Genomic DNA, 11,600 nt, shown 5'->3' with positions numbered 1-11,600 from the left:
TGCTTTTGATCAAATAAACATATGCAGCAATAAACTAATTTAAAGCAAAAGCACAAAAGCAATTATATTTTACTGTTTTATAATAAAAGACAAGAAACTTTTTACTGAACACGCCATACACTCTACTGCAAAAACATCTGCTTTCAATATAATGCACAGCTAATGAGATTTGAAAACCTAATGTGGCTGCACAAGATTTATTTGAACTGTTCATAAAATAAGTTTACGCTAAAAGGTTTGCACATCGCCTCACTGATGATCAACTCATCAATTTATTGTGTGTAGGAGCTCCAGCTTTAGGGGCCGGTGATGAAAGTATATCAGTGTGGGTTACGAGGCAGGGTGTGCAGGTGGATCAAGGAAAATAGTGGTAAAGGTAGGGAGGGATGTTCAGTGGATAATGGGACACCACAGGGGAGTATCATTGGCCCAGTACTCTTTTCAATCATGATAAATAATATATTTGAGAAAGTAGACAAATCAGTGGGAGTGGCATTATTTGCAGATGATGGGGTGATGTGGAAGATTGAGAGAAATGAGGAGTACATTAACAGGAAGCTGAAAGAGGCGATAAATGAAGTGGAGAAATGGGCATTGAAATGGGGTTTTAGATTTTCTGTAGGGAAAACAAAAGTCATGTTTTTTTCCCCAAAAAAGCAGAGGTAATCAGATCAATCTCAAGATATGTGGGGAGATATTGGAACAGGTAAATAGTTTTAAGTGTCTAGGGATATGGACTATGCTTAAGGAACTGGATAGAATACAATATCAGGCTCTAAGGTCATGCTGTGGAGCAGTTAAGGCCACACCAGTATCAGCATTACAGGTTGAAATGAATGAAATGCCATTGGGAGAGTGGAGACGGCAGTTGGCAATCAATTACAGGGCCAATTTAAAAGGACATGTAGAAAGTTATCCAACAAAGGCAGTGTTGAGACAATGTCAGGAGAAGACCAGAATAGGGAAAATCTGGAGTTTTGGGTGGGTAATAGGAGAAATGGTGAACAGAATGGAAGTAGGAAACAAGGAGGTTAGTGTCAGTGGTTTCACCATGGGTGGTAGAAGATATAGAGGTGGATCTGACTCTGCTAGGAAGAAGAGGAGAGGAGGGCATTAGAGTAGATGAGGTGGAAGAATACATTAAGTAGTAAGTATAGAGGCTATGTAAAAATATACACAGATGCATCCAGAACAATGGATGTGCAAGTAGTGATGGTGTTTGTGGCACCAGAGATTGAGGTAGAGCAAGGACGGAGAATTAGTAATGGGTTATCAGTGTTTACAGGGGAATTAGTGGCAATATTGTATGTGGGTAGAGGTATGTAGGCCACAAAGGGTGGTAACAGGTTCAGACTCAAGTAGCTCATTGATAAGTATAAAAAATGGAATCAGAAGCTAGACAAGATGTGGTGCTGGAGATCTTGAACACAGTGCATAGAATAAGGAGGACAGGGGTGGTAGTGCAGTTTGTATGGATACCAGCACATATAGGAATAGAGGGAAATGAACTAGCAGACAAACAGGCCAAGAAAGCAGCGGGAACAGAAGATGTGGATATTGAAATAAAGTATAGTAAAGAAGAAATAAAGAAAGAATAAAAATGAATTGGCAGGAAGACTAGGATGGAGGAAGCAAAGGAAGCTACAACATACAAGGGAAAGTGGGAACACTAATAGGATGTAGTAGGAATAGGAGGAGGGATGATCTGATTAGCAGAATGGGGTTTGGACATACAGGTCTAATAGCACAAAGAAGATACTTAAAAAGCATGAGACAGGAAAGTGTGAATGGGGAGCAGAAGAAACAGTAGAGAATGTAATAATCTATTGCCCAAAGTATAAGATTCAAAGGAAAGGGTGATAAAGTGCTTAAGAGTAAATAAAACAAAGTTGGAATTAAATATAATATTATTAAAGCAGGTGATATGGGATATAGAGCTCTTTTTAGGTTTTTTGAGAAGACAGGGCTGGATAAGCAAATAATGGAATGTTAGATCACTTAAAACTGGGCGTTTATAGTATAAGTTTTATTAGAAAAGAGAGTTGACGTGTAGATACAGTAGGTGGCGGTACTGCCCTGTACTATGCAAGCTGCCATAAAAAAACAAAAAGAAGAGAAGAAGAGTTCCAGCTGTTCACATTTTGTCCGCCAGGGGCGCTGTTTCATCTAGTGGAGGGTTTACTCGTTTCTGCTCTGCAAAGATATTTGAAGTGTAAGTGATAGACAACTGTAAGGCAGAAAAAGTGTGCTGTTTCCCCTCCACAGTAGCAGTCAGGAACTTGTATGTCAGGCGTTTAATGACAGTATAGTAACCGTATACATTTCGAATTTCGCTTAGATGTAATTACTGCCAGTTAAACTCTGTCTTTGTGGTTTGTGAGCGGCTGAAGACGCGCTGACGGTGGTGATGAAGTTCTCTCGCTCGCAGCCGGCCATCTTTGAAGTGTGTATCAGATAAACACTCGTCTTTGCGCTCGATCTTTTTTCTTCCTACTGCTTTCCGGGGCTCAAAAACGGATTTTCGATCCCCGGTGTTTGCTTTTTGTGCACATACTCGATCTAGCGACCGATCCGTCGATTTCCTGACGCTAGCTCTGCGGGCCGAGGCTGTTTCGCCGACGGGGATTTCAGCTCGCTTTTCCTGTCGCTGGCGTGCAGGATATTACATAATGTGGCGCTAAGCAGTTGCTGTCGCCCGTCGCCACTTCTGTTTACAGCCAAGACAACGTTGTCGTCTCTCGATCCCGTCGCAAACGCGAGCAGTGGGTAGCGGTACTCCACGATGGGCATCAGCAGGATCTACGTTAGCATAGGCTATGCTATCTTCGGCACCCTGGTCGGACTCTCGGCGTTTCTGGTCTGGACCATCGCCTATCAACAGCCGTGGACCGCGGCCATGGGAGGCCTCTCAGGTACGCGTCCACCTGCGGCATCAGACCCACTACATGTTGTCACCATTCCTCACGCGCACCTGTTCACATTAGAGCCTTAAACCAGATGCGGTGATGCTAATACTGTACGTGCTGTACCCAGGGCCTGTTCCGGCACATCAAAAGATACACAGGCTCATATGATTGTTTTATTGATTGTATGATACACATGATATTGATATGATAACAATGTCATCACGTATTTGAGGAATAAAGCCATCAATGACGGCCCCAAAAGCTGTTTCTTTATATCTCTAAATATGAAAGTCTGCAGCACGCAGATGTGATTGACAGTATTCACTGGTATATGGATTAATCAACATAAAATAAATGAAGAATCAGTTCTTGTCTTTAGCTTTTTATGTATGAATGTTGTAATATATGTTTTCAACATATATTTCCTGTTTCTATGTTAAATGAAATGGCCAACTGAATATTTTAGGCTTTTTGTTTTTATGGATCTGTAAAGCGGAAGACCTAATTTTAGTAAGTGAGGCAGTTATGGAGAGCGTTTTTTTTTTTTTTTTTTGTAACTAAGCGCATTTGTATCTTTTAACAGGAGTCCTAGCGTTCTGGACTTTGGTTACACACATCATGTACCTGCAGGACTACTGGCGCACCTGGCTCAAAGGGCTCCGCTTCTTCATCTGCGTCGGTCTGCTCTTCTCAACCTTCGCAGTGACGGCCTTCATCACCTTCCTAACTCTCGCCATCACAAACAAACAATGTAACTCATCTCTTTTATTGTTGGTGTTGTAAAACGAGTAAATATAGTAAGAAAGACTTAAAACGGTGGCAAAACGTATTTTTTAATAGCAGTTATCATCACTGTGTTTTTTTTCTGTGCCACAGCTCTTTCGGACCCGAGGAGCCTCTTCCTCTCCTGCGTGTGGAGCTTCCTGACTCTCAAATGGTCCTTACTCTTGGCCTTGTATTCGTACAGATACCGGCAGGAGTTTGCAGACATCAGCATCCTCAGCGACTTCTAATAGCACTGACTTTATAGACTGTGGTGGACTTTGAAGGTTGGTGGGTTGCCAGTGGAAACTGGTCCAAGAGCTTTTGTAACAAAGGAGGAAAAAGACATGACTAGTTTAGAAAGTCATCTGATTCATATCACGTGGACTTACAAGCGTTGAACTTGCTTAACAAGCTCTGTATTTGTATTGTAACTTGTTCTCCTGCTTTCCGTGACCCACATATATTCCCCTAAACTGTCGTAAGTCTAAAGCCGAGGCTGGAGCTGGTAGGGATCAAAGATGTGAAATGTTGGTGGATTTTCAAAGAGGTTTTATCGTAATATTGTGTAAACCGCAGATATATGAAATGAAACAGCCACTAATTCAATGAGTAGTTGTTAGACATAAATCAAAAGCTGGTGGCTAAGCCTGGTCCCTGGGAGCCCCCCTCCTGCCTGCCTTCCACCTCTCCCTGCCTCACCCAAGGTGATCACTCAGATCGGCTGCGTTCAGTCAGTCACACGTGGCTGTGGAAGCAAGCGGCACAGAGGCTGTTCTAAACCGAAACTACCACCTGAAGCAACTGCTAATACTCGGCTGACTGTGTACGTTCGGGTGCTTGAAGAGACCTTTTTCCTGGCTGCAGTTCTAAACCGCACACACTATTCACGTTCACCGTCATCGCGTGTGCATATTTAATCTTTTAACTGCATTTATCACAACTGGAGCAGTCGGCGAAAGCCTCAGTGGTGTAATAACCTTTATCGTCACCTTCTTTTAGAAAAGTCGTGTGAGGTGCACATTATCTTTCACTCAGAAGGTTTTTCGCCTGAGAATGTTTAGTATTTTTGTCGTGCCCAAAGAGAAGCATCTCTGTGGAACTTGTGCTTTTCATCATTAGTTCCACCAGGGGGAGACTCGCTGTATCTGTGGAGGCTCCACTTGAAAATGGTGACATTCCTCTTTAGAGAAAACACAAATGAATTGGAGAAATAATTGCACTTTAGTCGTGATATGCCATCGTTTTGCACACAAAGCCTAAAACAATGGAACAAAATCATGTTTTACACATTGTCATCTCTGTTTCACCCTTTTTATTGTTGAAATACACTATTTATATGTATCATTTAGTTTACACTATGATTTATGTAGTAAGTCAAGTTAAACTAGGCTTTGTTCAGTTCAGCTCTATCCTATGTGTGTCTTTCTCTAGAAGACATGTAAAATAGTTCTTTTTGATGAATGAATGTGATGATGCTTTATGTGTATAGAGAAAAAAACTCAACCCATTAAAGATGCATTTATGGTTAAGTACATTGAAATGATCGTGTGTTGTTGTGCTGAGGTTTTCTGAGTTTTCAGTTTGAAGCTCCTCCCACAGACGTGGAGGGTCTTTGATAAGACATCAAACACGCGAGCGACACACACACACACGCATGCATGTGCCACATTCCTGCGGATGTCGTGCTTCACTGAGGTACAGAACAGTTGATTCTACTGTTTTCTCTACTTTGTTTCTCTACAGATGATTGAAATCAATAGAATGAATTTTTGCTTTTTATTTACAATTTATGTTTAACGTAATTGGTGTGGTTTGTATCAGTTTGTAGGAATAAACTCACCAACTGCTGTATTTCACTACAAATGACAAATTTAATTTAGACTTTGGAAAATATTGTCCCTGTATTCTGGCTAAAGACTGTGATTGTTAAGGACCTGCGTGTGCTAGTATTTATCTGGGGCTGATCAAATATTTTAGCAGCGCAATGACCTGATCCTTCAAGGTTAGATTAGGGTTTTGCACGAGACGAGTTTAATCCAAATGTAAAAAAAACACAGGTACAGTCCTCAAGATTCAATATAAAGTAGTGTAAATTGGGCCTAACGTGTGCTGATACACATACATAACTCATAAATTCAGTTTCTGCTTTGAATTAAGTTTTCTTCAGTTTTCCTTCTGCTGTAAATAAGGATGAAAAGCTTTTAGCTCTAGTGATGGCTGCTCTGACTCCTCCAGGTGACATCATCTGAGCCTAAAAGTCCTCCGGTGCCGTAGCCATGCAGCAGGACCGCCCACGTTACGTGATTGACAGGCCGGCATATAACCTCCAAGACTTTGACGCGGAATTTGACAAGAAGAGCCGACAGTTCCCCGTCGGGGAGAAAGTAAAGAAACACTTCAGGTACAGGATTACGATCTGGTTGCACAGTCAACACGACTCCGCATCTTCCTATCGCACAGATCTCTACTTCTGACAAGCTTCGTGCTGTGATCAAGCAGCTGAGATCCCTGTAGCTCTTCTATGAGTCAGTACAAACCTTAGCCGCGTCTTACGGACTTTTTCAGAGCCTCTCTTGTTTTGTTTCGGCAGATGCTCCGTGCCTCGACTGAGGAGCGTGCTGCTCAGACACCTGCCTGTGCTGAGCTGGCTCCCCAAGTACAAGGCCAAAGACAACCTGCTGTGTGACGTCATCAGCGGGGTCAGCGCCGGCACCATTCAGGTCCCCCAAGGTCGGTCGGTCGGTCCGGTTCTGTTTCTGATGCTGCTCTTCGCACGCCTAGTGACTTATTTGACGCTTCTTTTTTGCAGGCATGGCTTTCGCTCTGCTGGCGAACCTTCCTCCTGTCAACGGCCTCTACTCCTCCTTCTTCCCCCTCATCCCATATTTCTTCATGGGCACTGCTCACCAGATGGTCCCAGGTAAATCACAGCGATGCATGTGCAGTGATTTCACACGACGGCAGGAACTGGGTTCTGGAGCTTGGAGAAACGCCTGATCTCCGTGCAGGTACCTTCGCCGTCCTCAGCATCATGGTGGGGATCGTGTGCCTCCGCTTGGCCCCAGAGTCGGACTTCAGCCATTTCAACGCCACCATTAATGCTACAGTAGTGGACACGGCCAGGATGAACGACGTTCGCTTGGGAATCTCTGGAACCTTAGCCTGCCTCACCGCCATCATACAAGTACTGGAAACAAGCTTGGTGCTTTTAAAGTCAAATGCAATTCAAAATTACAATGAAACGTGATTCATGGGAAACACTAATTCACCTGCAGATCGGCCTCGGCTTCATGCAGTTCGGCTTCGTAGCCATCTATCTGTCTGAGTCCTTTGTCAGAGGCTTCATGACTGCTGCAGGGCTGCAGATCCTGATCTCAGTGCTCAAGTACATCTTCGATATCAAAGTTCCCCCGTACAGTGGCCCACTGGCTGTTATATATGTGAGTCTGGCTCATTTTAGAGGCCCATAACCAAAAAACATAAGTAATTGAGTTCATTAAGCAGAAATGTGTTTTGATTCTTTGCCACAGACTCTTGTGGATATTATTTGTGGACTTCCAGACACCAACATAGCTTCGCTGGTGTTCGCTCTGGTCAGCAGCGTGGTTTTGATTGTGGTGAAGGAGCTGAGTGCACACTACCGCCACAAACTGCCCTTCCCCGTCCCCATGGAGATCATCATTGTGAGTAGAAGGAGAGCTAGCGTGACACCTCAGACTGCGACGAGCGTGATCGTGATTGACTCGTATGGATGCTCTCCACAGGTGGTGGTGGCCACAGCTGTCTCAGGCCCTCTGCACCTGCCTGAAAAGTACCACATGGACATCGTGGGGGAAATCCCTTTGGGGTAATGCATTTATTATATGCATTTATTATATGCTTATATGCATTTATTATATACCCCCCGTCCCCGCTGTGTTGCAGCTTCCCAGCTCCCATCCTGCCAACAGTGAGCCAGTGGGAGGACATGCTGAGCACGGCCTTCTCCCTGGCCATCGTGGGGTATGTCATTAACTTGGCTATGGGCAGGACGCTGGCAGCCAAGCACGGCTACGATGTGGATCCCAACCAGGTAGGAACCTACACCCAGGTAGAATCCTGGCTCCAAATGTGGCTCTTATTCCCTTTCAGTAATTACCCATTCCTGCAGGAAATGCTGGCTCTCGGCTGCAGCAACTTCCTGGGCTCCTTCTTTAAGATCCACGTGATCTGCTGCGCGCTGTCGGTGACCCTGGCCGTGGACAGCGCTGGGGGAACGTCCCAGGCGAGTATGTCGTTTCACCGCTGCCCCTCGCGCCGCTCTGCTCAGCTGAACCTGTGCTGGTGTGCGCCCACAGTTCGCCAGCCTGTGCGTGATGCTGGTGGTGATGGTTACCATGCTCGCACTGGGAGCCTACCTGAAGCCACTTCCAAAGGTAGCTGCACGCACAGTGATGTATGTCATAAATGTAAACAGAGAATCCTAATGGGCCAACCTGGTTCCTCTCATTCTCCCAGTCGGTGCTTGGAGCCTTGATCGCGGTCAACCTGAAAAACACTCTCCTGCAGCTCGCTGATCCCTACTTCCTGTGGAAAAAGAGCAAATTAGACTGTGTAGGACAAATTCATGTCTTAGATGTAGTAGTGCCGTAGAATTCCTGGTTTTCACTGTGTTTGTGCATCTGTTTCAGTGTGTTTGGGTCGTGTCATTCTTGGCCACGTTCTTTCTTAGCTTGCCTTACGGAGTTGCTATCGGAGTGAGCTTTTCCATCCTGGTGGTCATATTCAAAACACAGTTGTAAGTAGACAATGCAATTTAGGTTTTAAATGGAAAATGTGAAGTGCATTGCTGGTATTAATATTCTATTCCTTGTAGTCGTAATGGTTCAGCAGTGCTTCAGATTGTGGACACAGATCTGTACAAAAACCCCAAAGTATACAGTAAGGTACGAAACCAGTTATTGTTGTTTTGTTGTTGAGAAAAACCTGCAGATCACCTCATTCTCCCATTAAAAACTCCACAGGTCAAGTCCATAACGGGTGTGAAAATCGTGAACTACTGCTCGCCGCTGTATTTTGCCAACGCTGAAATCTTTCGCCAGAGGGTCGTCAGAAAGGTACAGTTAACAATTAACCTCCTTTGCCGTCGCCCGGTGTGTGGCTGTTTACACAAGCCTGCGTGTGTCTAGACCCAGTTGGATCCGGGCAAACTCATTCTGGCCAGACGCAAGTTTTTAGAGAAGGAGCAGCGGGAGAAGGTGAAAGAGGAGAAGAAGGAGAAGGACACGCGGAGGAGGAAACCCAGCTGCCTGGTCAACATGAAGGCTCAGGTGTGATGACGTCCAACATATGATACACACACACACACACACACACACACACACACACACACACACACGTATGCCACTTTTGTTTTTTGTTTCCTTTTCACCTAGACCTTATCTCGGCTCGAGCTGCAGAATGACTTTGATGATAATAACAGCGGTGCCGACAAACCCGAGCCTCCTACCAGCTATATCAACATCCGCTCCATTGACGCCGAGCTGAGCGAGCAAAAGCAGGAGCAGGAGCCGCGCGCTCCTCCCGCCGCCGCCCTGGAGCCGCAGCCCACGCCCTTCCACACGCTGATCCTGGACCTGGGGGGGGTCTGCTTCATCGACCTGATGGGCGTCAAGGTGCTGACGAAGGTGAGAACCTGACCAATAGAGTCACATTTTCATATTCTTGATTTGGAATCACAACTGCTGTAGAAGATTAGTCGACTGTGAAGAATCGACCCATCTGTTTTTGATTTTCCCATAGATGAACTCAAGTTACGCAAAGCTCGGCATTAATCTGTACCTGGCCAACGTTCAAGGTAAATCAAGGTTTGCATTCACACTCTCTGGCTCTGATGAGCAGTTGGCATGGCAACGGAGACTTCATTTGCCACTGCTTCTTTAAAGCCTGTAGTACAATGGAACGTCAGACATTCAATGTCCTGGGATGCTCGTGGTCTTTCCTTTTGGATCAATGGATCATCAGTGATTCCACGTTCTCCTCGGAACATATATTCACACCCGCACATGCTTTCTAGAAGCTGCGGGGCACTTCTGTGCCACCGCCCTCATCCTGCGTGATGTGTGTTATCCTGCCCCCTGCAGCCCAGGTCTATGAGGAGCTGGAGGCCGGGGGAGCCTTTGAAGACGGCGCTATTTCGCGCAGCAATCTCTTCCTCAGCGTCCACGATGCCATGCTGTCTGCTCAGCACAACGCTGGCGGGCGGCGAATCTGCCTGGAGGTAGGTCTCAGAGGCCCGGTCCCGTCGCATCCTACGCTCAGCCAAACAGAAAGATATTAAGATTTCATTAATCACATTGTTAGTGTTATTCTGTATGCAACAGGCTCTTTAAGTGAAACTCTATATTTATTATACCATGTGTTTTCATTCTGCTGGCTGCAGACGCCGACAGCGAGACAGGAACTTACCTTTAACATTGACGAGGAGCTGGACCTGGAGCAGGTACTGTTACAGCTTATACCACACGCCGGGTCTTCTACCTGTTCCTACATCTAAGGCTTATTTTACTTTTTACAGGAAATGTTCTGAGCGCTCATTGCTGCAGTGAAAATGAGGAGAGGGAACGCGCTCATCTTCAACGTCGGCGTCATTTATGGAGGCTTTTGTTGCTAAAACTCTTTCTGTGCCCATTTTTTGCTGAGTGTCAATTATCTAAATAAAGTGCAGGTCGGTGCACGGGGCCCCGACAACAAGCGAATGCTGAGCAGATAATAAGGACAGTTACCCCACTACTCACAGTAACCCAGAGGTGAACCTGCTGACTGTGCACTCGTGCAGAAGCTCGGCTGTAATTAAGGGAGTGTGTGCACGGGCACAGCTGTGAGGTGCAGCCAGCTGAGTCCCAGTGGAGGCAGGACACTAAAGGAACTCGGGTCATGGAAGGTGGAATGCAAAATGTTAGCAACAATTATTCTGAATTTAGGAATGAGGCAGAAATCAGTTACAATAAATAAATTAACGTATCTTATTACTGCTTGTTATTGTGATGTAGTCCGTCATCCAGTCTAAAGTATATAGAAACCGCTTGAAACCACTGCAGAGAAAGTCTCTCATCAACATCATGTGTGTGTTTGTGTTGACTATCAACCTTTCTTATTCACCCTTTTCAGGTCTGTAGAAGCTCTTTGCTTCATTTGAATCAGGGAAACATGATAGAAAGTTTGGATGATATTTATAAATATATCGGTCTTGAATGTATTTTTGTATATTATATCTAAAAGCTTTTCTTACATAGTAGCGGCAGATTTTGAATATAACGTTTGTTTACATTGAAAAAAACAGGTGATGAAGAAATGTGTTGCCATGGATACGTATCACGTACCTAACAGATCCAAATAATGTGTGGATGCTCATATTCCTTTGACATCAGTGTGGGCTTTATATGCTCTATTCTATTTGGCTTTTTAATTTGGCCTTCTTGATTCTGGGCCAAACAATTACCTCTTATCAGTGAAGCTACAGGTAGAGGGACAACCACAATCTTCCTGGAGGCCGCGGGATGATTGCTCTGAATTATTAAATCAAATTATTAAATCCCTTCGCAAATAAGATCCCGTTATAATGGACCAGCTTCTCAAACCCTGTAATTGCAAGTTCACATAAAAATTCATTTTACACCTCCTGCACACCCATTGATCATGATGGTTTAATTAACACGGTTCCTTTTGGAACGTTTTCGAAGGCTAGATTTCTATATTAAATTTGTTTACACGCCCGGCGGTTTCACGCTATTGAGACTAATTGCGTGGCGTCAGGGGGTATCTCCTCGTTGAGTCATGAGGCCTTGTCATTTAGCGCTCTCTGCCTTTTATGAAGCGCCGCCCCTGAGGAAAATATCCAGCTCTGACCTTTGCGAATCAAGATTTAAATTCGGAGCATTTTAATAAAGA

General features: G+C 44.8%; 2 protein-coding genes across 3 annotated transcripts; both read left to right on the top strand.

Annotated features, from left to right (window-relative positions):
* The first annotated feature begins 2,175 nt into the window (after window positions 1-2,175).
* Window positions 2,176-5,203, top strand: slc48a1a (solute carrier family 48 member 1a). Its single transcript, XM_029157072.3, has 3 exons — window positions 2,176-2,912; window positions 3,490-3,657; window positions 3,783-5,203. Exons 1-3 carry the CDS (start codon window positions 2,783-2,785, stop codon window positions 3,917-3,919), a joined length of 435 nt encoding a protein of 144 aa, XP_029012905.1. The 5' UTR covers window positions 2,176-2,782; the 3' UTR covers window positions 3,920-5,203.
* A 24-nt stretch (window positions 5,204-5,227) lies between these two features.
* On the top strand, window positions 5,228-10,408 carry LOC114859141 (solute carrier family 26 member 9-like). Of its 2 annotated transcripts, none has more exons than XM_055510366.1 (21): window positions 5,228-5,366; window positions 5,907-6,072; window positions 6,262-6,401; window positions 6,481-6,591; window positions 6,680-6,855; window positions 6,947-7,111; window positions 7,202-7,354; window positions 7,436-7,518; window positions 7,596-7,743; window positions 7,822-7,935; window positions 8,009-8,086; window positions 8,169-8,264; window positions 8,342-8,448; window positions 8,527-8,596; window positions 8,675-8,767; window positions 8,840-8,980; window positions 9,086-9,337; window positions 9,453-9,507; window positions 9,794-9,930; window positions 10,093-10,152; window positions 10,228-10,408. In XM_055510366.1, exons 2-21 carry the CDS (start codon window positions 5,948-5,950, stop codon window positions 10,237-10,239), a joined length of 2,316 nt encoding a protein of 771 aa, XP_055366341.1. In that variant the 5' UTR covers window positions 5,228-5,366; window positions 5,907-5,947; the 3' UTR covers window positions 10,240-10,408. The 2 variants fall into 2 exon arrangements, with proteins under 2 accessions (XP_055366341.1, XP_055366342.1); XM_055510367.1 differs by having other exon boundaries at window positions 9,794-9,931; window positions 10,087-10,152.
* Window positions 10,409-11,600: the final 1,192 nt, after the last annotated feature.

The sequence above is a fragment of the Betta splendens genome, chromosome 7, assembly GCF_900634795.4.
Source record: "Betta splendens chromosome 7, fBetSpl5.4, whole genome shotgun sequence".
Classification (NCBI taxonomy): domain Eukaryota; kingdom Metazoa; phylum Chordata; class Actinopteri; order Anabantiformes; family Osphronemidae; genus Betta; species Betta splendens.
This window is presented reverse-complemented; position numbering and strand designations above follow the sequence as displayed.

Bases quoted from the DNA above. Each gene is read 5' to 3' on its own strand.
- slc48a1a (XM_029157072.3), top strand. From the start codon at position 2,783: ATGGGCATCAGCAGGATCTACGTTAGCATAGGCTATGCTATCTTCGGC. The intron at 2,913-3,489 runs GTACGCGTCCAC...ATCTTTTAACAG, and splicing joins GGCCATGGGAGGCCTCTCAG to GAGTCCTAGCGTTCTGGACT. The intron at 3,658-3,782 runs GTAACTCATCTC...TCTGTGCCACAG, and splicing joins CGCCATCACAAACAAACAAT to CTCTTTCGGACCCGAGGAGC.
- LOC114859141 (XM_055510366.1), top strand. From the start codon at position 5,948: ATGCAGCAGGACCGCCCACGTTACGTGATTGACAGGCCGGCATATAAC. The intron at 7,355-7,435 runs GTGAGTAGAAGG...TGCTCTCCACAG, and splicing joins TCCCCATGGAGATCATCATT to GTGGTGGTGGCCACAGCTGT. The intron at 8,449-8,526 runs GTAAGTAGACAA...TATTCCTTGTAG, and splicing joins GTCATATTCAAAACACAGTT to TCGTAATGGTTCAGCAGTGC.